Here is a 27,633-nt window from a genome sequence, read left to right on the forward strand (position 1 = left end):
TCCCCTCAGCTACTCTCGCTTTCCTACATCAGCACTATATATTGGATTGATTTCTGGAACAGAAAGGTTGAACGGGGTCGCGGCGCACATCAACATAGGACTGCAGTGCCTCCAGGAACCATGTGGTGCAACACTCTGGCGTGTTGTACAGAGATTCTGCAGACAAACATGTATTAATGCAACTTTATATCGACGTGAAACCGTTTTATTTATGGTATTTTCAAGGTCTGTTGTGAAGGACGTTTTCTTATTCATAAGACTTGATGAGCTAGAGAAAAATAATGTTATTTAGTAAACATGATTTCATCTTTTTTTTCTTTTATCTTAAATTTAATTATCTTGTTTAAGTTTGTCGGAAAGATATAAATACTGTATATGTAACTTCCTTGGGTGTGTTTATCTTATATAATTTTGTTAAGAATTATTAACATTTAAAGTTAGATTTGTACTAAATTGCTTGTTTTTTGTTAAATGTTTTCAACACATAAAAGGAAACATTTGATTAACCTGAGGATGTTATAGTACTGTGAAAACACTGAACGTTTTGAATAACATCCACCCTACCTTTGATTGTTATTTAGAGATGGGCTGATGAAGCTTCATGAAACAGTGTCATGTTGTTTAGAGGTCAGTAGGTGGCGGCATCAGTTTAAAAATGATGGGACATTTCATTAGAACAGTTGTTCAAAACAAAGGAAAATAATTGAATTCATATTTTTAAAACAAATATACATTATTAAAAGAAATTAAAAAAATACGTCAAGTTTGATATTCTAATAGCAACATTTTAATCCCAAATTTAATATCAAAATGTTAGTATAATGGAGCCACCCAATACTCAAAGAGAACCAAGCTACTTTATCGAATTTTCAGCCAATCATACATTTAAAAGAAATCTTATTTTGTGTTGCAATAAAAGTTTCTGAAGTATATTTTTCAATGAAAAAATCTGGTTAGAAAATTAAAGTATAAATACTTGAACATTATGAATCATAAGGTTTGACCCAGACCTGGTTGTTGCCAGGATACATAAAGAAAAGTTCAACAGCAGTACAAGAGAGCGGAAGGTTGGAGAACTCAATGTACATTAACAGATGAAAACTTGATTCTTGACAGCACAAAACAAAATAAACGCTGCTTTCTTTTTTCGCAATCATGACTTGTTCTTTGATTGAAACTCCAGACATGAAAAGATGGTGCTGAGACAGCCTCCTGTAGCCATCATTACCAAACCTGCTTGATCTCGGTGACCCGGTCTCTGCTGGGTCAGAACCAGTGATGCAGCACATTTGTCTGCCAACTTTAAAGCAGTAATGAGGGATTTATGTAAATGTGGACGAGTCAAAAGTACATTCTCTTGTTGACATTTGAATGAAAAGAAACTCAAATACATATTCTTTATGGGAGTTTTCAGAGCAATGGGAAGAGTCACCATCCAGTAGTGATGATCTGATGAAGCTTCATGAAGCAGTGTCATGTTGTTTAGAGGTCAGTAGGTGGCGCTATCAGTCTAAAAATGATGTGATGTTTCATTGGAAAAGTTGATCAAAGCAAAGGAAAATAATGCGGAAACCGCCATCTTGTGGACTCTAAATATAATGACAGAGAAAAGTACCAGGAAAATAGTGACGGGCTGATGAAGCTTCGTGAAGCATTGGCTGCAGGTCCAGAGCCCACTAGATGACACCATTTCCTCAATAATCTGAAGCTTTGTAAAACTTTTCTCAAAAGAAACAAACCATCTGAAAAAGATGACACTGCTTCATGAAGCTTCATAAACCCATAACTGTCATAACTGTGAACACAACCCTAATCCAGGGGTCTCTAGACTTCATCCTCTGATGACCTCAAAGGGTTTTCTTTCTCTGATGGGGGGCCGGGGTCAGTTTGTTACAGAAAAACCCATACAAAATCGAAAAACCCTTTGTAGGTTCTTCACAGAAAAAAAGTCGGGAAAAAATGAGCAACACTCTTTCTGAAATAAACAATAACAAAAAAGTCTGAAAGAAAAAAATGTTAGGCCATAGAAAAACGTTGATATGTTTCAAACCAGACCTTCTTATAGAGCAAGAAATGTACGTATGTATAACAACAGAAACATCCAGTATTGATTTATATTCTTCTTAAATAATGATGATTAAAAATGTGTAATCCTAATAATTTTGTCACACACTGCATGTACACACTGTCAGCCAGAGTTTGGGGACCACTGCCCTAGAACATCAAATCCAGGTCAGCAACACTCGTCCTATAAATTGATATTTATACCTGATGAAAACACTTTCTGTGAGAAATCACTGTGTTTTGTTATGAAAATCAGTTGTTTCATGAATACATCATCAACACATCAATAGCCATCTTTAATCTCACCAGAATAAATCAATAAATCGAATGTATTTGCGAGTGTATGAAAACCAAAAGCAAAAGATCCTTTAAGTTAAATTTATTGAGATAATACTGACATTTGTAATCAATGGTAATCACCAGCCTCGGAAAACAACAAATACCATTTAAACAGTTTGGCAGCTGTAATTCGCCTCAAACGTCTTGCCGTTCACCTCGACTACATTTTCTCTGGATTGTACAGTTTTTAACATCTGATGACTCGACATCCTAATAAACCTTAAAAAGCCAACACTTGATAGTTTTTTTCGGTCCATGACAAAAAGAAAAATTAAGTTGTAGATTTTGGCTCCATAAGGCTTAAAGGAATGAAAATGCTTTTTTGTCTCATTTGATCTTCAACACAGAGATGCAACAAGAGTCCAGGAGCTCTTCGTGGTGAGAAAAAAACACAATGGTTTCACATCACATATATTTGTTTAAAGATTTTAGATTTTTTTTTTTTATCTCCCGTTCTCTGTAAATCCACAGTTCGTCAATCTATTGGAATAAAACTATGATACAAATAGAGATTTTTAGCGGCAGCAGAGTCCGGTGGAAGCTACTCTTGGTCGAGTCTGGAGACAAGAACATTTATAATACCCGGCTCCCGGCTCCTCGCTCCACTCATCCACACATCTTTAAGGAACGTCTGTGATCATTGTCTCTATTGGTCCTCAGTCACACGTAACGTAATGTCCTAGGGTGTTGATCAGTAGGAGGTCTAGATCCAAGAGCGTCATCCCGGATCCAGATGACTATCGGGTCACCTGCAAGAGAGAAGAGAGGGAGTGAGAAGCAAAAAATGGTGAAGATGTTTCTTCATATTGGATCTCAGCGTGTGTTGACCCCCCCTCCCCGAGACTTAATCTGTTGTCAGAACAGCAACTTTATTTGAGCATCACATCCATATGTCCCTCAATCTGGGGTTCACTTATCCCAGACAGTCTTTCACACATCACCTCTGTCTTGAAATTGCCTTTTATTGATTAGCCTCGCTTTATACGCCCACCTTGACGTGTCATCATTTACAGCTTCTTTGATCGTCACCCTCCCTTCCTTTTTCCTGGTATATCAACACCCACTGCTCTAGTTTCCATGTGTCTCCTAACTTTGTCTCCAAACTTTCCCACATGAACTGTCCCTCTTATATACTCATCTATGGTTTTATCAGTGACTTCATATGAGTATATTCGTCGCTGACTCTTCTAACTCTGCTTCCTGTCTTCCTTCTGTCTATCAAGTCTTACCATTTTCTCTTCGTCAGTCATCGCCATCTATTCCACCCTGCCTTCACTCTCTTCTTCACCCCACTTCACCTCTGTCCTTGACATTTCTCAAGCGCGTAAACAAACCTTAGAACATCTTTCTTGGAAAAAAAAACATACATGTAAGTAAGTAAAGGTTATTTCTAAATAGACCGGGGTCACAGGCTTTAACAATCAAAAACAAAATACAGTTAAAATGTATACTTTAAAAGTTCAAGACACAGGAGTTCCAGAAAATCATGGAAAAGCCTGAACAAATAAAAGTGTCTTAAGATGTTTCTTGAAGGAGTCAGTAGATCCATCAAGCACAGAGGGAGAGGAAGATCGTTCCAGAGCTTAGAAGCAACAGCCTGGAAGGATTTCTCTCCTCTGGTCCTGAACCGTGTTCAGGAACCATCAGTAGATTCTGATCCACAGACCTCAGAGCCAAGGCTGGGGTGTAAGGCTGGATCAGATCACTGATGTAAGGAGGAGCCTGACCATGAATAGATCTGAAAGTAAGAACCAGATCCTGAAAGAAACTGGCAGCCAGTGAAGAGTTTTAAGCATCGATGTAAAAATGTGAGTTCTTCTACTAGAGAAAGAAATTCTCGCTGCAGTTTTGTATTAACTGCAGGTGAGACAGCTCCTTCTTATGTAGACTCGAAAATAAACTGTTACAATATTATTTTCTTCTCCATTTAAAGAAGCATAAATCTAAATGTCAAATATACACAACATCTAACAAAAACAGTAGATTTTGAGGTTCATTCCAAGTGGGTAAAACTGAGTTTTTAGTTAACAAAGGTGAGGAAATACGTACATAGTTTATACTGTCTTCACTGGGAGGTTGAGCTTTATTGACCTAGAGTGTTCCTGTTTATATAGCATGTTGGCCTTTTAGCTTCTGCTGCAAACAAGCTTAAAATATAGAATTGTTGAACTTTTCAGAACAATTTCTCTGGTCGAGGCTTCAATACAAGCAGAACGGTTGGATTTACAGCTTTTAGAGTGTGTCATATCAGTATTAGTATTAGTCAAGACATATTAAACATCAAGTGGTATTGTTAGTACTAGTAATGTTTAGATGAAGCTTCATGAAGCAGTGTCATTATTTTCAGAGTCCACTAGATGTCGGTCTCTGCACTGCACTTGTTTCGAACAACTGTTCTAATGAAACATCACATCATATTTAAACTGATGGCGCCACCTACTGACCTCTAAACAACAAGACACTGTTTCATGAAGCTTCATCAGACCATCACTAGTTAGTACTCTTGATATATTGATTTTCTAAAAATGCTCTACATTTCTATTGGTTATTTATCTTTGTTTACTTTCATTAGGATTTAAAAGGAGTCATCAACCATTACAGTTTGTGAAAAGCATTCCATTGCACATTTTTAGCTTCATATTTGTCCCTTTGTTGACTGAGTGTTATCAGCAGCTGAATCCTGATTGGAGCCTGATAAACTTTACCTCCCAATTTAATTAGCACAAGGAAAAAGTTGCACCCCAGTCTTCAAAGAAACAATCCAAGTAAGGTTTCACTATCCCGCTTTCTTTCTGCAGCAGGAGACACAGCCCGCTGTGCCAGGGGGCCCAATTTAATTTTCACTTCCAAGTGACAGTCCACAGGAAACCAGGATAAGAGTGGAGATATGAAAATGATTTTTGTGGGTCCCGCGACTGTTTCAGCAGCTGCCAGATTGTTTCAGTCGCAAATTTGTCAAGTTTTTTATTGATCAAGCTGCGACTGCTCAACCGCTGCGAGGATAATAGCAAACAATGGAAGGAGATTCATAAAATGTGAGTTTGAAAAGTAATTATATGTCTCCTACTCAATATTTCATACTACTTTTGTTCATTTAACGTAATATATAATTTAAAGTTCCATCATTATAAAGATTTTACATTGTAAAATTGTTTTTTTATCATAAATATACACAACAAAAGTGGATACAAAAAGACAAAAGGTTGATCAGGTCATTCATTAGCGAGGAGAAAGTGAGGGCGGCTCAGAAGAGGATGAAGAGTATAGAGGCAGTGGTCTTCATCTGAGCCAGTAGGTAACAGTATGTGCAGGTTTTTGCTTCAACAAAGAGACATAATTTAGCAAATCTGGTGTCTGCAGACTGTAATCAGTTGATTCTCGAATCAGACTCCTGATTTCTAAAGCTTGTACTTTTCTATGGTTAAAAAAAACATCTGCACCCACTTTGACCCTTCACTGGATTACTGATTTGTGTGAGTTCTACTCTTGTTCTCTTGTGAACACAGGATTTAGGCAGTTTGTTAATCTTCCCCGCAGATGTTTGAATTTAGTTGTTTAAGTTTTCTTGATACCTTTTGAGTCTTTGACTTTTTGACTGCTTTTGGACTCATTTAAATGAACTGGAATTAAGTGTGTTATCTATACAATTTGTCTTTTATCTGAGAAAAAACTGTCTATGTATAGATTTATTGTGATTAAACATCACAGACACTTTTACACAATTTAAAAAAAACAAGTAAAAAAACCCATGTATTTAAATAATGTTCCTCCCACAACTGTTTGAGATTATACCCAGTTGAGTGAATGAGAAATCCTCAGGTAAAGTTGTCCATGACAATAAAACTAAGATGGGAAAACACTCTCAAGTACAAATTAAAGACCATGTAGATTCAGTTTAGTGAGTCTATGTGGAATAATTGTGTATATGAATGTCTTTGAATGAAGAATTTGGAGTCATCCCTCCAAAAAAGTTGTCTTTAGGTACATTATTTACTAGGTTAAGGAGATATCCTTTACCCTCACCGTATCCTAAAGCCTGATTCGCACGGGATAAGTATTACCTGGGGACAGAAAGCGATTTGTAATAATTGTGGAGAATGTCGAAATTGAATCCTGTGCGAATGTGCCATGTCTGTGATTTGTAATGTAATAATTCCGCCCCAAATTACCTTCTATATTATGCCTAACACTGACGTCGGGTGATAATGCGAGTCCAGTACGAATCTGCATCCCAGTGTTTACTATTGTAATTGTGTTTTCCATGCTGCCAAGTATATGCTAACTTTCTATTTCAGTAATTACGCGCCTCTTTAAATCTGCATCTGTATGTAATGTCAGTATAACAGACTATTTTACTGACGTCGCTTATCCCGGGCAAATGAACTTCAAATAACACAGAGGTGGGGGGTAATATACAAATCACCAAAGGTCCACTGGTAAAACTAATCCCATGCTAACAGGGCTTAATACCATATAACCCTAACCCAAATCTAACCTAACCCTATTACAACTATACCCTCACATATCGCTAACACTAATCCAACCTTTTCTTACCCAATCTAACCCCTGACCCTGACCCTGACCCTTACTCTAAACCAACCTTACCCTAATATGATATACCACTAATCCAGTTTAGCCCTAATATTATCTAACCCTAACTCTAACACTTACCATTATCCAACCTCTCCCTAACGAAACTTATCCTTAATACTCTAAACTGACCGTAACCTTAACTCCAATCCTAACCCTACCTTACCCAATTCAAGACAACTATTTTTAGGCGAGGTCAATTTAATCAAGTATTTTTTATACTTTGTCTTGAACACATTTAAAGCAATATGTTTTTATAAGGTGGGATGATCACGTTCAAATATCTTCTGCATTCATTAAGATTTAAAAGATCTTCAAGAGCATCAAACTGTTTTGTCTGTTTAAGAATCTTAATCTACTCCCATACAGGTTTCTTCCTCGCCTCTGCTAAATGACAGTAAGCGTGTTTCAGCAGTGACTGGGTTCCATTTGCAAGATCGCCGACCGAACTGGAAAAAGCGGCATCTAGGACAGGGAGGAAAAGACGGACCGAGGTTCTCTGGAAAGAAACCAGCAGGTTGTCAGCGAGTTTGATTAATGGCAGTGACTGCATCATGAGGTGAAGCGACGCCATCATTCTTTATCAACAATGCAACCGCTGGACATCAGCGGAGAAAAGATTTACAACGACAGTTTTGTAGCACTGCAGAAAGAGTTGTTGACACGTTTAAGGGCACAACATCGCTCCCTTGAATCACATGTGGTCATCGGTTGTTTTGGTTTTCACTAGGATCTAATATAAGACAAATGAAGTTAAATCTTTAGACTGATTTAGCCTATGTTTCAGAAAATAATGATTTGATGTTAATGTTATGAAAGAGATGTTTCTTCTTGTCCTAGTGTGGAGGCAAATGAGAGGTCGATAGAATCCTTAAATCAATGCTAAAGTCGCCAGCGAGTCAATGTAGTGGAACTGTAACCTCAGAAACAACCAATGACGTCCATGCATGAGGACAATAAGACAAATTGTTATGTCAACCCCTGGCGTTAAGATGGAGAACGTGATGAACGTCCGTAAATCCCCTCCACTGAACTGCAGCCCATAATAAGAACACTATAAATGCACCCAAATTCTAATCCATTAAAAAGAAACAATAGAAGCCTTAACGTGAAATAGATTTTAATATGCTTCTTAACGGTTGATGCTTTTGGCTGGTGGGATTTTTTCGCTGATGATAAATGAGCAGGAAGTTCCTTTCGTGAGACGCAGCAGTTGCTTGTTGATAATCGCTATTGAATTTGTCCCCACTGTGAGCGGATGAGATGGATAATACGGCAGAAAATTAACCGCACGGATCTTCAAGAAGTGTCTATTTAAAGATGATTCAGATTAAAAGAAACAGTAATCTGTCATTAAAGCACTGGGACATGTTTTGCTTGTAATTTTTAGGTGAAAAAAACCCTAAAAAGGAAGAAGAAATAAGATGATGGCTGAGTAAAAGTGTATAAATAAAGGATTTTTAATGTAACTGACACTTAATTTTTACCGAGCACATAGACAACTTTCCAAAGAAATCGCCCAACCAAATCATACATTACATGGTTGACAATTTATCATGGGACTTTCAAATGAAATTCTACCAAAGATTTTCCAAAACACACTTCTGTATATTAAAAAGACACCCCTCAATCAATTTACTAAAGTCTCAAGCAAGTGACTTTCTATACTATATTTAATGATTTATTAACTTTTATGATGAAAATATTTTTTTTACTTTGAAGGAAATATACTTATACTGAAGATTGGATACCAAATTATATAAATCCATACTTCAAGAAATTACAGACATTCCTTGACAGGAAAAAAAGTTGAATGTTTTCAAAGCATCTTGTCCATGATGGGCTGGTAAAGATGGATCTGCTCTGAGTCACCATTAGGATTGTCACGTAGGATTGTGTTCAATACTCCTGATGGAAGGGTATTGTAAGTAAATGTCAAACTCACTTCAAAAAACCTTCCAACATCAAACAAACTTGACCTTAAATTTCATTTTTATTCTGGGACATACACCACAGAATAAAAATGTTTTGTCAGACTCCATTATATGATCTAATATTATCTGTCCAAAAATTGTATTTTGTATTCATTTCTATTATTTATTACTAGTTTCAAAATATATAGGGTAGAAGGACTTTGGTCCCTTTTGATTTTTTGTGAAATCTTGTGTCAAGATTTATTTCCTTTAATTTAAGTGAATATGAAATTAAATATTTCCAAAAATTGTGTTTTATATGGGATTTAAAAATAATGTACAAAAAATATAATGAGCTAATATTTTTTCATACTAACCTTAATTTTATGACTTGACTTTTGCTCCTTTATTTAGCTTGACGGCCCCTCACAACCGCCACTGTATAAAATGTGACCCCTGAGGAAAATTGAATTTCCCAGCACTGACTTGTCATGTCATGAGACAGCCAATAATAAACAGCCGGCATCTTTGGCATCTATGGGTTCCCTCACACTTTTTGTTGCTACTACATTGTGCCAAGATCATCGAAGATGATCATCGATTATCTTCCAGCTCAGGCTCCATATTTGTAGGCGGTTTACAGGAGATCCACGACTGACTCGGATCTTACGTTGGCTGCTGGAACTGTACCTATGGTTTCTATTTCCATTTTTGGTTTCACACATTGCTGTTTGTACTTTAAAGTCCCTAAAAAAAAAAAAGTAAAAATCATGTTCACGGTGGATCACATCGATCATGGATGGAAGAAAAAGTTTGTTACTTCGAGCTTTTCAAGACATCAGCCAAAACGCAAAAAACACTCTTGCGGGATTAGATCACATGAATCTGCCCTAGATGTACGCTGAACTGAAACTACAGCTCGCTAGCTTGACTCGCTCTTGAACAGATGCAACCAGATGAAGCTAAAAAAGAAACCCTTTCACTGAATGAAAGCAAGTTATTCACTGCACAGTTAAGTAAGAGAGATTTTTTTTTAATGTGAACAGAACTAGAGAAGCCAGGTTTAACCTCTGACTCAAACACATTTCCTATCAACTGTGATTCATCCGAGTCAACGCTGGTCAGAGCTTAAGACTCAGACGTCCAATTACACCCACACCGTCATGTAAAAAGCACAGATTGGTCAGAGGTGTCTTCAGCAGTTCTGTTGAGGCAATGTTTGAAGATCTGACTCAAATGAATGTCTTACTGGGAGTATAATAAAAAAAATACACTCAATGGTTTTTTTATGATTGACCCTTGTGACTTTGTAGCAAATACATCCTGGCTGTACTGAAGACAGACGGTGTACTTCGTCTCCAAACACTTGACTTCTTCTGGCTGTAAGTGACGTACAACACATCCTACTTCCTGTTTTAGCCTCAGGTTTTTCAGTATTTATGAGAACGTCGACAAGCACAGGACAGGAAGGCGGTGCAAAGGCGGACATATACGTACGGACACAACATTTCTTCACACACCTAAACAGAAAAGAGGCTAACAAAAGCACTCATTTGTCAAATATTAAACTAGAAAAGCAATGTGTCAGAACATACCCCCATCAATAAACTTCAAAATATCAAACTGAATAAAATAACTTCTGAGATTGAAGAATTGTTTTGGCTCAAGGCAGAAAGGAGATGAAGAAAATACACTGCAGAAGTCCGAACACTAATACTTCCTTCATTTCTACTGTCAAAAAATCTTAGTACAGTACTTGATGATCACAATGTTGCCCATGATATTCTACCATTTATTTAATTTTAAATGTAATTGCGTCTAATTTTTGATAAAAGACAGACAAAGAATGATAAAAAATGAGACATTCCAGGTGGAAGTCTTAATTATAGACTCCATAAAATATAAAATATTATGTTAATTTGATCCTTAAAAGGGAGAAAAAAAGTTGTACATCAACAAATTACTGTGTTTACAACACTGGCAGTACAGTTTCTGATAAACAACACTTGTCCTATGTTGAGCTCAGATCTTTACAAGAAAATGAAACAAAAACAAAATGTTGGGAGAAAAAAAAAAAACTTATTTACACTGACATAACTAGTTTTTGATGTTAACCCTGGTGTTACCTCATTAAAATGGACGTACATTTTTACCTATATGTCTTAAAAGGAAGAGATTACTCTGGAAATAATTCCAACCCTCTACCGACATGAGGTAGAGTAGAAAATAAGTCAAGTTTGAGTTTTGGCTATCAGTGTAAATCTACTGCATATAAAGCATGTTTCCGTCATAAATATTGTGTAGAATAAGAAGAGATTGGCAGAGTCGGAGTGAGTCTATGTTGGGCTTAAGTTTCATTGATAGGATCCACAGTTTAACGGTTTAACAGTCACATTTGACTTCACACACTCGGCGGGTTGCAAACCTCTAATTTAGCAGCTCTGATTTACTTCCTCTCAATACTCTAGTTGAACAACTCCTCGATTTCAGATCACATTCTATTTCCTCTCATTGACTTTGAGTGTCCAGAGTCCAGGCTCCCACTACAGAAGAGATTACAGCTACAACCGTTGGAACGTTTCAAGCGTAATGTGATTTGAAGTATCTTTATTCTTTGAAAAAAAAAAAGGTGCAGTAACTGATGCAACCATCGGTCTAGTTTAACCTCTGACTCCAATCATTAGATACATTCATGATTCACTGTGATTCAGATGACGCAACCTCCAACAGATCTGATCCCTCAGACTCCCATTTACACCCTGCCACGGTGTTAAATGCACAGGAAGCTCGACCTCGGAGTACTCTTCAAACACCCGCCATCCGCACCTTCTGACTCAGGGCCATGAGACCACTGCTGACTCCTAAGTGAGATGAAAAAAAAAGAAGGTCCTGACGAGTTCTAGCGACTACCTGGACTTGGACTTGCCTCTGTTTCTGCTTTCCTCAGGCTGAGTGAGGGTCCATGAATTATTAACCCGGCTAAAATAAAAAGCTCTGCTACGTCCAGGCCTCCTGTAGCCATGAATAATGAAAAAGGCAGCTCAACTACAGGCGTTTGGTGAGTCAAACACTGCTCTGTGATGGATGGCTGAGGGCTCCTCGTGCCCACACACCCCCTTTTACCCACCACCCATTTGATTTCCACCACACCCTGGAAGCTTAAACATACATTCAGATCACCTCTATTAATCTCTGGAAGTGCAGGAGCCACAGTTCTCCCGCACTGCCTCAGCACATCCCACTCAACGATCGACAATCTCCGGGGGAATCGCTGTTTGTTGATTTTTCTCTGCCCACTATTGTCTTTGTTGCTCTGTCGCCCGCAATCTTAAAGTTATACTCACAACTCTGCTGACTCCCGAGTCAGAACTGCACTGCTGTTGGTCTTATAGCCCACTTTTTTAATCACTTCAGCCCAGAGGATCAGAATAAAGCATGTAAACTTTGTGTTTTCATGACTACAAATCTATACATGTAGCATGTGTTGGCTGTGTTTAAGTCTCTTTTTCCAAACAAAAATATTCATTTCATTAGCTGTCAGGTATTATATATTACAGTGAATCTTTTTTTATATATATATACACAACCAGATGTTAAACCTAAGTATTCTAAAATGGCACAAAAAGCTACAGTTGTAATAGATTTAAACCTGTTTCACAAAAACGTTCAATCTTTCACTATTTAAAATCACTGTCTACATTGGACGCTCCATGCATTCGGTGCAGCTGTGGGTTTTAAGTGGAGTTTTACTGTCAAACATCATGTGAAAACACTTAAAAAAATTTCCCCTGATTCTGTGAAATTTGTTGAGAAGACATAGGGTTTAGGAGCAACTCTCGGCTGACAAATGGTTTTGGAAGTTACTTTCCATCTGTTTAAGGACATACATGTGTACAGGATGTCACGAAAGTGCTCATTTGATGTCATTGTTTTGTGCAGGATTTCAACAGCATCCACTAATTTTATTTAGGCAGTTTAGGAATATTCCAAACTGTACTAAATGAAATTTTAGAGATCATTCAGATATAAAAATATCGGAATATTATACTAGCATATGATAATATATAAGCATATTATATCCCCTTAGAAAAATATATATTTGCCCATCATTGACAAGATTCGTAAAAGTGAGAGTAATTGCCTTTTGGAGTTGCCATTTTGCAAAGTGACATATGGCCACTCATTACCCTCTTTAGCTTGTTAACAAATGTGTTTGTCAAGGTGAATGACCCAGAGACAACACAAAGGGATACCTCAAACACATATGTTTCCGGGCCTCTTGGTCACCTTGACCACTGTTACACAAGGGTTAAGAATGACTGCCCACTTTTTTTTTCCTGACCAGAGACCCATCTTCAAATTGGATAACGACAAAATAATGGTCCCATTTTTGTGTCCATCATTGCTCTTACTCGTGGGTCACCAACATTTTCGCAGCTGAAAAATAGGCCACAAAGGGCTACCATGAGTTCTGAACACATTTATAAATTTAACTTAATAATACCTCATTATAGATTATAAATTATATTCCCCTGATACACTAATCACGTTAATAATTCTCTAATAATAACAAAAGTTTGAACAAGAAAGTAAAACACAAAATCAAATGTAATAATTATGCTTATTGTATTCTTAACCCTCTCCTAACCCTTAACCCTGAATCAGTTCATCCTGATGACATCAGATTTTCTCTCTCCGAAGGATTGTTACTACGATGACCCACCTTGGTCGTCTTGACTTTGTTTCCTGTACTGCAGCTCCATCCCTTGAGATCTGGCAGCACTTTACACTCCTCTCCGTCCATGCAGGGATGCATCTGGCACCACCACTTCTGGGCGACTATGGAAGCTGCGAGAAAATTGCAAGACATTCATAAACATAACAATACAACTGGAGGCAATTAACATCACGCTGTTTGAAAACGTAACCAAGTTTCTCTCCCTTCAGAGGGAGCGGCGGCGCCGAGCCTCCTCCGGCTCGCGCCGCCGAAAGGAAAGAGTGTCTTTTTGATCTTTTGCTGACTGCGGAGACCCGTCAGTTCTTCCCTGGTGTGTTTTCAGGGCTGAATTACAGAACGCGGGTCAATGTCAAGGCGCTGAGTGTTGTGAGCAGGTGCGCGGCGGAGATGTTTGTATGTGGGAGGGGTAATAAAGCACAAAGCAGAGAACGGCACGTCAAGGTCTCGCTCGCCTCTCAGGAGGTCCACGGGAGAGAAACGGCTTCCCTTGACATTTGTAAAGTGAAAAGAAAACTGTCAGAACCCGGGAAGCCCCGGTCAGAGCCATTACGGCGAGGAGAGGAGTTGGGGATCGATTCACCTGTAACAGAGGCCACATTTGACATGATATTAAATGACCTGCCCTTCTGTCAACAACAAAGAAGTGATATGGTGGAGCTGGTGTGATGGAGGGGTGGGGACGGCTGGATGTCTTCTGACCGTCTTAAGCTATCATCTATATTTGGAAGAAGACCCAGGTGTAAAATCATTGTCACTTGCTGTTTTGAGATCTTAATATTGCTAACACGACGCTACAAAATATTACTTTTCTACTTCATTTGACACCCCAAAGCCACATCATGTGATCCCTCCCTCTTTGCAAATAGACAAAAATGTAATTAAAAAAAGGATATTGGATATTGAAAATCTTTCATCAGAGGATTGTTGAAAGCATCACGATGTTCCAACATCGGCACAGGAAAAGATAATATTTCCCCGTTGAATTATGATTTGTGCAGATTTGCCGAGGAACACTGAGACTTTCGGAAAGGAAACTGATGACGCACCTTAATATTAGATTCAACAAAGCACCCCAACACTGCATTGATCTGCCTTCTGTATTTCCATAAAAAAAGGAGAAAATTGGCAGATTTGGAAATTAAATGACTTCCAATTTAATTTTCTTCACCAATTGTTTTCTGATCCCCTTTTTCTCTGTGTGTTACTTTTGGTTCCGTATATCTAACTGAATAATAATTTGATGGACCTTTTGCCAAATATTGAAGTAAAAAAAGACATGACAGGGGATTTTTTTGTGTGCTTGGTCAGTTGATTTCCTTTCCATTTTTTTCACCACAATTAGAAGTCGCCGTGTTATTTCCTCTAACATTGTGATTCACTCCTTTATTTAAACTTTGACACGACAACAGAACTAACTGTGATGCAGTAATTACTGCATTCACCTTAATTATGTAATTTGTATTCCAACAATATAATGAACCTTTCTACAAACTGCTCGGTTTAGTGACGGCAGCTGGTCACTACGATACTGTATTCAAATTATACGTCAATGTTGCCATGTCAAAAGTGATCACCAGCTGTGATTAGTGGGCTGGGCGGCTAAGCATTATGGGTGCAAGTGACTGGCAACTCATATGCAATGCTGAGTATGCAATTTTGAGCTGTTTTTAATTTAATATAGTGCAAAATACAATGGTCACTATTATACCGATTACATATAATTTAATTTATAGTTGTTTTTTTTTAATCTCATCTACTTTTATATGGAAAACATCTGCAATGTTCAATCTGGTATCCCTTTATTTCCGGCTTCCTGTTTTCATGCAGCCTTTATAAGTTTTGCTGGGCTTGTCATACTTGCAATACCTGTCACAGAACATACAGACTATAGACATCACTGGATATTGATTGTCCTTAAATAACATAAGAAACTTTTATCCGTTTCATAGAGGGTAAATAATTGTCACGGAATCATGTTCAAAGGAAAATACTGGTAACAAAGAGAATCAGAATGCTTTATTATCAAAGTGAAAAATCTGCTGGCAACAGACAATAACAGATATGAAAATAAAATAATAATAATAATAATAATAAAGTAAATAAAATCAGATGAATGAAATAAGATAAAATAAAAATATAAGAATAAATTACTAAATAAATAAGTAACACATTGCAGAAAAACATATTTATATGTTACAGTGTTTTTTGTAATTTGTTTTATCTTTTATTTATTTTAGATTTTTCTAATTTCCTGTGTTATCTCTTTCTTACTTCCATAATGAATTTTGACCAGACACACTTTTACAAGCTGTAAACATATGTCTGTAGTAGTACTAGAATGTGTTGAGGACAACAAGAACTAACGCAGTTTAAGTATCACAGACCATCATTTCCAGCCATTGTCAGATGATTATCCGATAAATCCTGAGAAAATCTAAATCTGTCTTTTGTTCAGTACATACTTTACTAGAGTCAAAACCCTTAGGGAGCTTCTATACGATCGTGTTGCTGTGTGTCAGACGTGCTCAAGCAGAGCTGGTGTCACGGGTTCAAATATATGAAGAGCTAATGATTGCAGACATTCTCCCTCCTGTCGTTCTGGAGAAGCGGCAGTAAAGGTGCGCCAGACGACATGTCACCCAAATCCAACCCGTAATGAGCAACGTACCGTCTACACACGATGGCGCTGCTCTCGTCGTCCCCGCCACCTGCCCCGGGAAGCAGGAGCATTTGACAGTCTGGGATCGCTCTTCGATCTTGTTCTTGTTGCAGCATCGGTGTGCGGCGATGACCTCGCAGGTGCCCGCCTTCACATGGACTGGAAGAAGAAGTGCTGGTTAGCAGTCTGGATTTAACAACCGTATGTGTGTTTCGTTTGGCGCTCGAGCCGAGCTTAATAATAGACGGACAAAAAGAAATCGCCCACAAGAGGAGCAAAAATCCTAAACAGTACTTGATATTTGAAATATAGTCTAACATATTTAACATGGTTTCTTGAGGCTCCAGACAATCCCAACGATGTTTCACACTCGCATCAGAAGCCGTTTTTTTTCCAAATATCATTTATGTTCGACATTTCTGTTTGAATAAAATAAATCACAGATGATTTCTTAAATCCTTGTGTTATCTCACACTTTTTTTTACCTTCACCCAGAGAAAACCCAAGTGTTCAAGTGCTGACAAATCTGTTGGTTGGTAGGATACCAACAACATCATTTGGAAATTGAGCTTGTTCAGGAATCCTACCAGCTGTTCTGAGTCCTTTACTATCAATGATATTTGTATTGAATTCTTAATATAGGCTACAAAGAAAATATCGTTATAAATGAGCTGTTTGGCAGAGGTCTGCACACAAACAATGCAGTCCTTAATTGCAGTATGAACTCATGGTGTGTCCCAAATCGCGCACTTACACTTAAAATTTTGAGTACACAAGTGCATTCACACTGAGCTCTCAATTGACCAGAAAAGTGTGGATCGATGGATACTTTCCACCCTCAACAACCGCCATCTTAGATGACGCTAAACGAAAGCTCCGTCACTGACGACACGTCTTTTCAGAGCAGATACCAGCGTCAATGTCTCAAGAAAACACTCATTTTACCACAAAACAACAACAATAATAACACAATGAAACACAACTTAATAGTTAGTTTCAATGGGCGAAAAGCGCTGTCAAGTGTCGGCGATAGTGTTCCAACTCCCACTACAAAAGTAGTAGAAGAAGAAGCTGTCGAGTCAATTCAGGTAAGTGTTTGATTTGAGACAGTGCACTTGGAGAAGTGCTCTATTTGGGACACAACATCACTCTTCAGTTATTCTGTTGTTTTTTTTTACTGCATTTCCCATCAGGCATTGCAAGAACAAGTCATCCTCCTCCATCTTGTTCATCCTCTCAGTCACTCCTTCCACACATCCATGAGGGGTCTGCTTCTGCCTGCATGTGGGCTCCTGAAAAAAACCTTGTCAATCAAAGCTACGGTCTCCAAACCAAACAACATCTTCCGTCACAAAAACAATCCATCACGATGACTTTCATTAATAAACAGATTCATCTAACATTAATGGATTCTGGTTTGATATGACAGATTCCGAGGTGGATAGATGACTTCAATTTTGACTCCTGACGACGTATACAACCAACTCTCCTCTACATTCTCGCTGCGTACTGTAAATAATGCATCCCACGGCCGAACCTTTGTGGCGCTGATCAATGTACATGTAATATTTAACATCCGCAGTGAACATGTGGAATTGATTTAAATGTAATGTAATGTGGTGTAGTGCTCATGGCGATTTTTAATTGATCAACACGTCATAAACAATCAATAAATTAATCTTATATAAGAGATGCTGGTCCTGAACCGAAGGACGCCGAGTAAAAATGATGAGTCAGCTTTTATCTACATCTCATGTTGGAGTCTAAAGTACCACTCGGATGCTGCTTGAGAGCCAACATCCGTGCAGTCATTCATAATGTATGCACACGTGTATATCTTCAGACAGTGCTGTGGAAATTGTTCAATACAAATGCGTGGAGAAGAGACAATCCAGGTTTTTCCCTTGTCAGTGTGCAGGTGATGAAAAATTAATCCTGCATGAGTCTGACAAAGGTCAAACAGCGCCACCGCTCCATGTGGTCCTCTGTGCTATCAAGGAGCTTAGAGGAATATTGTCGACAATTTACAGTGAAATTAATGTAGACAACAGTATGCAAAGTACATTTTCAATAGATGTTTAGATCATTATTGAGGCAATGTAAATATTTCAATGAAAAGAGAGTTTTATACAAACATACTGATGAGTACAATAGAGATCCAACATCTATTTAGGAGAAGACGACTATGTTCCTTATCGACAAATATATAGAGATACCATTTAAAAAATTAAACATTAAGGCCTGATCCATCTTGATCTTTTCATCAAGTTTTGTCTTTTGCTCAGCAGTATTTTAACAATGTAAAGCGTCCATATATATAATCTTACATGTATATGTAACAATATTTTGTAAACAAAGCAAACAAAGTAGTTACTATGCATTACTTAACATTTAATGTGTTACAGCAAAATGAATATAATGAAAGCATTTTACATATACATTGAATATAAATACAGTGTTAATTAATTGAAACTATGATATTGCTGACATTTTAAACTTTTTAAGAAAATCTGTTACGTGCAACATATCTTTTAGTTTAGTTTAGTTTAGTTTAAGTATTTATTATTATTATTATTAATAATATTAATTATTAATAATTAATTATTATTATTATTACATATTTATCAGATTAATGTGTTTTAAAAACTTAATTAAGTAATATTATTTTCTTAAAAACTAGCCCTAAAACTATACAGATACACTGATTGTTACCTAATATATAAAAATGCTTTATTACTTAAAACCCTGAAAAGAAAAGAAAAATTAATATAATAATTTTATTGTTTAGGGTAAATGTTTATTCATTCTAGTGACCACCATGATGTAAGAAAAATGTTATATTGTCCAGAAAAATAAATAATTATTTTATTATATTTAATCATTTCATTTATTTTATTAGTATATAGGACAATATCCATAAGATAAATAGAATAATTAAACTATAATAATAATCTAAAACATTAGCGTTTTAAGAATACATAATATTTGACTTCTGAAAATATGTAAAGATATAAACACAAACCTTCTAAACTGAAACATTTAAACTCACGCAAATGCATATTTATGAGTCAAAAAGAAGAACCACCATATGGTCATCTTCAAGACCTACGAGAAAAGAGCCAACACAACGAGAAAATGACTTCATTAAGATCACTAAAGTGCTTAATTGTGTGAAAAGAACATTACAATATCAATTCCATTGACCTTGTTCTCACTGCCAATGGGTTCAGCTAAACATCAATACCGCTGTCTGATTTATATTCATTGCCTCTCTGCATAGACTCATCGCCATTCCAGCCGCGTGAACGTCTTAACAACAATCAGGATACGATAAAAAAATGTTAAAAAAAATAATAAATAAGGACTGCACGTGTGAAGTTTTGTCCTTCTTTTCAGATCCACCTTAATTACCCAGGTAACGATTTTCTATTTGGATCTGGACTTGGTAATAAATTGCAGCAAGTTTCCATCTTCCCATTAGCTCTCGATCTCATCTGCAACATTAAAAACATTTTCGCTGCGATCAATAAAGTGCTATTTACACTCGCACAAAAGTCAGGACAACAAGTGCTGAGTGCTGCGCAGAGAAACAGACTGATGGGGAAAAAAGAAAAGCGCTCTTAATGTGATTATCGTTAAGCCACAGACATGCCCTTTGGCCAAAGTTAATTTTGTTGTGACGGCTCAGGCGTCGTCTGAAAGAAAAATCTGATTATTATTGCTGAAGATTTAGACAACCAATGACAAAGCATCGTTTCTGATGCAAAAAAACCCCCCAAATAAACGATTAAGATTTAAACATACATTTTATTTTGCCAGGATAGTCAAACTCCAACTCTCCTGACTCACTCACATGTTTTTAAATGTTGAAGTCTTCCTCTTCAAGATGCAGTAAGTCCCTCATCATGACCATTATTTGAACTTATTACTTTATAAAGTTCTCCCCCGTCTGAAATCTCGGCGAACGAGAGGTTACGAGAGCTTAATTACATAATGATGGCTTCTCTCCTCTCCTTGCTCCTCCAGCCAGCTGTAATCACGCCCCACTTTGTTTATACAACGAGTCCTTCGGGGGTTTTGAGGATTAATGACGTGAAGTGGCAAACCTTCATGCTTGACCAATTACAACAGAGAGGGTGTGGTTATGATGATAAAGTGTTTTCAGTTGGCGGTGCTTAAGATCATTTTCTAATGTAAATATATTTATTAAAAGAGAGTTTTATACAAACAGACATATAATGATGAGTACAATAGAGGTCCAAGATCTACTTAAGACACACTTAAATCAGCACATTAGTTGCTCTTAATATATTACATGATACTCTATTTTCTGTATTTTCTTTTTTGAGTTTAATATTGTCAGATATGATAATTAATAATTATTAAATGTGAATGATAGTATAAATATGTTTTACATTAATGATCATTCATTATTTCTTGCTGATCAAAAAACTGAATTGAAAATATATTTCAAATATTATTTTTGATTCTGAAATCTTATAAAATTATTTTCTATAACGTGTCGTTTGAACAATTAATATTAGTTTCCCATCTTTAACATGTATAAAATACTATAATGTATGGTCATGTTTATACTCACTACATGTAATTCATTACCTTTATATATTTTATAATATTCCTGTATTTTCTTGTTTGGGTTATTATTGTGTAACAATAGCAACACGTAATTATCTACACAAATGCATGTTCAAGCTATTTTTGATTGACTAGCCGAGCCTCCTCGTGCCAGTGTGGGACGGAGATTCATCTGCTCACTCATGCCTTCAGGTTTCACACAGCACCACAGGGCTCAGTATAAAATCGCACCTTCTTTTCCTCCACGGACTTCAATTTTGCTTCGCCAGCTCTGAACTCAGTTTTCAGATTCCTGAACTCATCTGGAACCTGGCGGATGTTACACGTAATTGGCCCCAACTCCCCTTACATGGGAGAAAAACAACACACAAGCACCATCACCATCAATGATATTCACCCTCAGCTCTTCACTCTAAAACTGCACCCTCCTCGCGATCTCTGACAGCTGACGGACCATCAACTGAATCACCAAAACTGCCAATTTCCCTCTTTAAAAAAAAAATCATCCCCACGCATCACTTTTCATCTTCAATCTTCTGCGATGTTGCAACTAACCCACACCTGTGACCACGTCAGGGCTGTCTTCCAGAATCACTCCTGGCCCCTAATTCAACCCTGTTTTTTTTTTTTTTAAATCCTCCTCCTCCTCGCTCCCACGACAAGATCCCTCCTCTCCCCCTCAGTGATCCGCTCCACTGCAGAACACCGCCCGGAGCGCCCACTCCTCAGATATGAAACCTCTTAACTCCCCCTCAAAGGACTGTACCTCTAGGGGACAGGTCCTCTTGCACTTCCTGCCCTCTCTCTAGGACTCCAAACCCATTCTAGCAAACAACAAATCCACCTCCTTCTAATTAATAACACCTTCAAATTGTTGATGCAGACTGAATTTAATTTGGTCTTCAAACAATTTGCACAAAGTCTTTCTTTAACAGACTGGAATCGTGGATCGATACTGCAGTAAAAGTTTAAAACTTCCAATCAAAGGAGAGCCTGAACGGACTTCAAGACATAGACGTCAAATTAAAAGCCTCTTAACTCTCGGCGGTGATTCCTGGCAGATGAGCTCAATGAGCTGTTACGCTCTTTATTCTCCAGCTGAAAGAACACACGCCCCGAAAAAACGACGGTGGGCGAGGAAGAAAGACGCTTTCGACGCCGGGCTCATTAAGGTGCGAGGAGTGGCTGCTCGGGTTCTTCCCCGTGTGGAGAGGTGCGCTAATTAAACCCGGGGCCGCTCGCCAAGGTCACCGACACCGTGGCCCCCCGAACCCCCCGAAAAAAAAAGCAGCGTGCGGCGAGAACAGGAGGAGAGGTCAGGGGTGCAGCTCGCTGTGGTCGGCCTGGACCGGTAACAATCGAAATGAGACCAAACATCTGTGAGCTGACGGACTGATGCTTTTATTATCGTCAGGCTACGAGTCGTGGCTCATAACAAACAGGATTTATAGAGAGCTGCATCTTTTTTGAAGAGGAAATCAAAGTACGGAGAAAAAACATTATCCGTTAAACTCATTCTTGGAAGAAAAACACTTTTTTCAGTTTAAAACACAAAACTAAATGCTTTCAATATTCAATTGAATGTTTTATTCCTGCAATGATTTTTCAGATTCAAACCTTTTCAGGAAAATCATTCAATCTTTAAGTATTCTTTTTTTAAAGAGTTCTTTATCTTTTTCATTGACAAATCCTAATAATCTAAAACATATTTCATTAAAATTGAGTCAATTGTAAGCTCAGGATGAATCAGATTGATTTAAAAAAAAAATATTGAAATAATAAATATCTATATTAACATGCTCCAATATTTGTGTGCATCTTATGCCCCAGAAATATATATGTATATATTCTTTAAATAATTAAATCAGTAAAGAATCCCACTTTTACTATGGCTTAGCATTTAGATTTTGTCTCTATATATTAATAAATATTGAAGTGTGCTACGATCATGAATTATTTGTATGGAAGGTTTTGCTTATCTTCATAATTAATATGAATAAAAATGAGATGTTTCCAATAATATAATGGTGCAAAACATAATATAAGCTTGATTTTAATAATTATAAAAATGCACATGTGGTTTAAATCACATGTTGTAAACCCAAATGATGGATGGAAACAATAGGAGTTAATCTGATGTATATGTCATAATTATTTAATGAGATAATTAATATAATTTGAGCTTTAAACAATAAAAAATGCCAAATTAAAATAACATTTTCAGTTATATTTTTTTGTTTTGGTTATCATAAAAGTGCGTCCATGCTGGGAAATGTAATGTTTTTTAGGCATTACGCTGACTTCAGGCGTAGATAACTAGCTAAAGCGTGCTCGGTTAGCTCTATTCTTGGATCGTGGTTCATCTGTTCTTTAACCATCTCCAGGGTCCCTAACGTAGGGGTCATCCAGCACCAGCCAGCCTACCCGTCTCACCTCTTGATGCCTCACAGCTGGACCTCTCTATCACCTTCACACGGTACCAAGAGACTAGTCGCTGCCTTCGGACTTCAACTCTGGTTGAGCGGGCACAAGGTGAACGCTTGGACGTGGCTCTGGAATCAATAGAAACTCCTCTAGATAGTGAAAACATTGACTCGATCACGCTCTAATGAACGCTACCGTACTCTGAAAACACGAGCACATGTATTAATGACAGACGGGAATAAAAGTGATTTATCATCCGCACATGCAAACATTGATAAACATGGAAGCCGGCCATTATATTCATGAGCCTCTGCTCTCACAAAGGTAATGGCTCGTTGTGTTGTTCAAGGGCATATTGACAAAAGCCAGCAGGAAACCTAACCTTTGGTTCTGGTAGTAAAATAGGCCCGACTAACCACCAGGGTCACCCTGTCACCCTCGCACACTCCACACACCGGCTCTTTATTTAGACACAGTGCCGGGGTGAGAATAAGCATATGTGAAGGCGATGGGGTTTGTGTAAATGGCTCACTACACCTGTGATCAATAGATTTCTAGGAAAGCACTTAGGATTGTCATGACTTGGAATCAATGGGCTCCCACGTCAGCGCGATGAGCAGATGAGAGACGGAGGAGGCGAAAGGACAGAGACCACTAATGAGAACTGGCATGAGGCCTGAACCCTCCAGTGGATCGATATCACTTTGAAGCAAAGTACTTGGGTCTTCAATCATAATCATTGATCCCTGATTGATAAACAGCGGTGTGCAGAGGAGGCTGGTTTAAATCCCAGGAGGGTAACACACCTGGCTTTAGGGCGAAACGTTCAAAATTAAAAAACGTTTTAATCAAGGCTGATCCACTTTATTAGCACTAAAATAACTCTTATGGATTTTCTGTGGGGTTTGTTTGGACATATGGTGGAATTACATTGTAGTTCATGGTTGAAGATCTGCTCAAGTCAACAAGACATAGTTTGGTGGTTGACCAATGATGATGGAAGCAAACTTAATTACAATGCAAGTATCTATCTATCTATCTATCTATCTATCTATCTATCTATCTATCTATCTATCTATCTATCTATCTATCTATCTATCTATCTATCTATCTATCTATCTATCTATCCATCCATCCATCCATCCATCCATCCATCCATCCATCCATCCATCCATCCATCCATCCATCCATCCATCCATCCATCCATCCATCCATCCATCCATCCATCCATCCATCCATCCATCCATCCATCCATCCATCCATCCATCCATCCATCCATCCATCCATCCATCCATCCATCCATCCATCCATCCATCCATCCATCCATCCATCCATCCATCCATCCATCCATCCATCCATCCATCCATCCATCCATCCATCCATCCATCCATCCATCCATCCATCCATCCATCCATCCATCCATCCATCCATCCATCCATCCATCCATCCATCCATCCATCCATCCATCCATCCATCCATCCATCCATCCATCCATCCATCCATCCATCCATCCATCCATCCATCCATCCATCCATCCATCCATCCATCCATCCATCCATCCATCCATCCATCCATCCATCCATCCATCCATCCATCCATCCATCCATCCATCCATCCATCCATCCATCCATCCATCCATCCATCCATCCATCCATCCATCCATCCATCCATCCATCCATCCATCCATCCATCCATCCATCCATCCATCCATCCATCCATCCATCCATCCATCCATCCATCCATCCATCCATCCATCCATCCATCCATCCATCCATCCATCCATCCATCCATCCATCCATCCATCCATCCATCCATCCATCCATCCATCCATCCATCCATCCATCCATCCATCCATCCATCCATCCATCCATCCATCCATCCATCCATCCATCCATCCATCCATCCATCCATCCATCCATCCATCCATCCATCCATCCATCCATCCATCCATCCATCCATCTATCTATCTAGATATATAAAAATGCTGTAGTTTGGACAACTTAAAAATGTTGCTAAGCTAACCCCACTAGTGCGACAGTTATTGAATCATATAAGTGACATAATTTCTGAAAGTTTAGTGCTTTTTTATTGTAAGTTGTGGGAATTGTGGTTATTGGCAGATGTATGCCCTGTCACAGTGCTTTTCTAGGTAATCTGTCACGTTTGCACAGGTCTGACTTTGAATGATTGATAAAGGATACACAAACATGCATTTTCAAACAAATTAATTCACATCTCTTCCAGTTTTGAAACAAAATTCAAAATGAAAAAATGTTCAAGAAAATTGATTAAAAATCCAAGGTATGTGTGGATATTCGTAGGTGATGTATGGTGAGGATGATAAAGTTAAACATGGAAAAAGAAGAAAAGTGTGGTTTCAAATGAAACAAAACAGGTCAGACTCTGCACACACCAGTCAGTTGATGACTATTATTGGAAAATAAAAGTGGAAATGAAGGTAAAAAGCGGCAGCAAACTAAGACAAACTGCACTGAAGAGAAGAGTTACTGAATCATGATTAAACAAAAGCAAGAATTTTGGCAAAAGAATAATCTGGCGGACGACTTGGCAGATGAGCTGCTGACAATGGGGCCTTTTTTTAATGGCTGCACTGATGAGTCTGATTACAGAAGCGTCGCCAAATGGCAGCCGTAATAAAGTGCAAGATTATAAAGTTTTGGCAACTTAAAAAGAAGAAACATATATAAAACACCAGCCTTTCATTATTAGAGATTCTGTTTTTGTAGGAAAAGCCAATCAATCAGTTATTAACGTCAACAGAGCGCTGGCAAGCTATTTTTTCTGAAGTCATGTATTTCTCTGATGCACTCAAGACAATTATGAATGAAGGTTATTATTACTTTTCTCTACATCCTTCCATACAGTGAAAGGAGTTTATTGTGACAGCTGGAGCAGCATAATTATCCAGAAGATGAACAGCAAAAGCTGCCCGCGGCGATACGACTCGCACAAAGAAAATGTTCAATCGATTGTAAGATAGTGGGCTGATGATGAGACAATAATGTATTTTTCTTCAAATGTTGTAACGGTTCTGCCAGTAAATCATCATAAATCAGACTATATGCACATTGATTTGGGGCGTATGATATACAATTAAAAAAGAGAAATAAGCAGTTTCTATTTTTAATTTAACACTATTAGGACATTATCTATATTGCTCAGTAAAGTCTCACCCCTCGTTGCATTCTTGCTTTAAATTCATGTTGGAATTCAGTGCGACTTAAGTGCAGCTATTGATCATGTGCTGAGACCCTCGTCTTCCTGTAGCTGACTTTCCATTAGGTCTTCATAACTCACTTTATATAAGTGGGTCTCACTTCAATGGACGAGGCCAGTGTGCAGAAGAATAAATATTAAACAATTTAATAAATTGTGTTTTATTTATATGTTTTTGTATAAGAAGAAATAACATTTTTAAATAAAGGAAATCTTCGGTGCTTTGATTTGTTTTAGTTTTGGAAATCACTGAATAGACTGAACCCAAAAACTATACCGTATTATAAAATAAGAATTGTGTATAAATATGTGACAAATCTGACCATTAATAAGGTTTTTTTTCTTTCTTTTGGGGCTGTTGTTTTTGTCTCTATGTTGTTTTGATCTTTTAAAGTACGTATTTCACTGTGTATTGTTTTTGATTGTTTAAGCGCTTTGTGACCCTAACAGCTAACAGCTTGGTATATTGTTGAAAAGTCATTAAAAAATATTTTATTTTAAAGATGCTCTTCACTAACAAAGATGAGTTTGTCAGTGCCACATAATCACCAAACTGATTTACAGCTATGGGAGCATTGAAGTACCAATAAACAACAGAAACCATGAAGATAACTTCACCGAAATGGAGAAGCGACAACATTGCAGTTTCACTATTCCTTCCTTAGAGGGAGCCAGAACAATAGTTTCAATCTTCCATATTTCGGTTTTAAAGAAAATGAATACAGACGCTTTTAAACTTCAATTTAAATTCTCTTTGTTCACCTTGACCCAGAGGCAACACAAGGTTTAAATCAGGAGAATAAAGAAGAAGGTTTCAAACAAATAGTTTCATTATTCCTGTGAGACTTTACAACTTCCATACAGAAGTTGTTATGCAGATACAAGCAGGTATCATTATATTATATGTTATATGTTTATTTTATATAACAATTTGTATTAAAAAATATATATTTTTAGAATGAGTATAGAGCAAAATCCATGTTAAGTTTGTTGCAGTTCTCATCAAGGAAGTGTTATTAAAATATATTGTAATTAAAGTTTTTTTTAATATAAATATACAGTATATATAATGG

At 37.5% G+C, this 27,633-nt stretch overlaps 1 protein-coding gene across 1 annotated transcript in view; it reads right to left on the minus strand.

Annotated features, from left to right (window-relative positions):
• Positions 1-2,854: 2,854 nt before the first annotated feature.
• tafa3a (TAFA chemokine like family member 3a) overlaps positions 2,855-27,633 on the minus strand; it is a 140,822-nt gene continuing 116,043 nt past the window's right edge. Inside the window, exons 3-5 of the mRNA XM_087801701.1 lie at positions 16,313-16,462; positions 13,630-13,754; positions 2,855-3,152 (exon numbers count right to left, since the gene is read on the minus strand). Coding sequence (XP_087657827.1) covers positions 3,141-3,152; positions 13,630-13,754; positions 16,313-16,462 — 287 coding nt within the window. The 3' untranslated portion in view covers positions 2,855-3,140. The remainder of the gene's footprint in view (positions 3,153-13,629; positions 13,755-16,312; positions 16,463-27,633) is intronic.

This window comes from Callionymus lyra, chromosome 10 (genome assembly GCF_982586985.1).
Source record: "Callionymus lyra chromosome 10, fCalLyr1.hap1.1, whole genome shotgun sequence".
NCBI classification, from domain to species: Eukaryota; Metazoa; Chordata; class Actinopteri; order Syngnathiformes; family Callionymidae; genus Callionymus; species Callionymus lyra.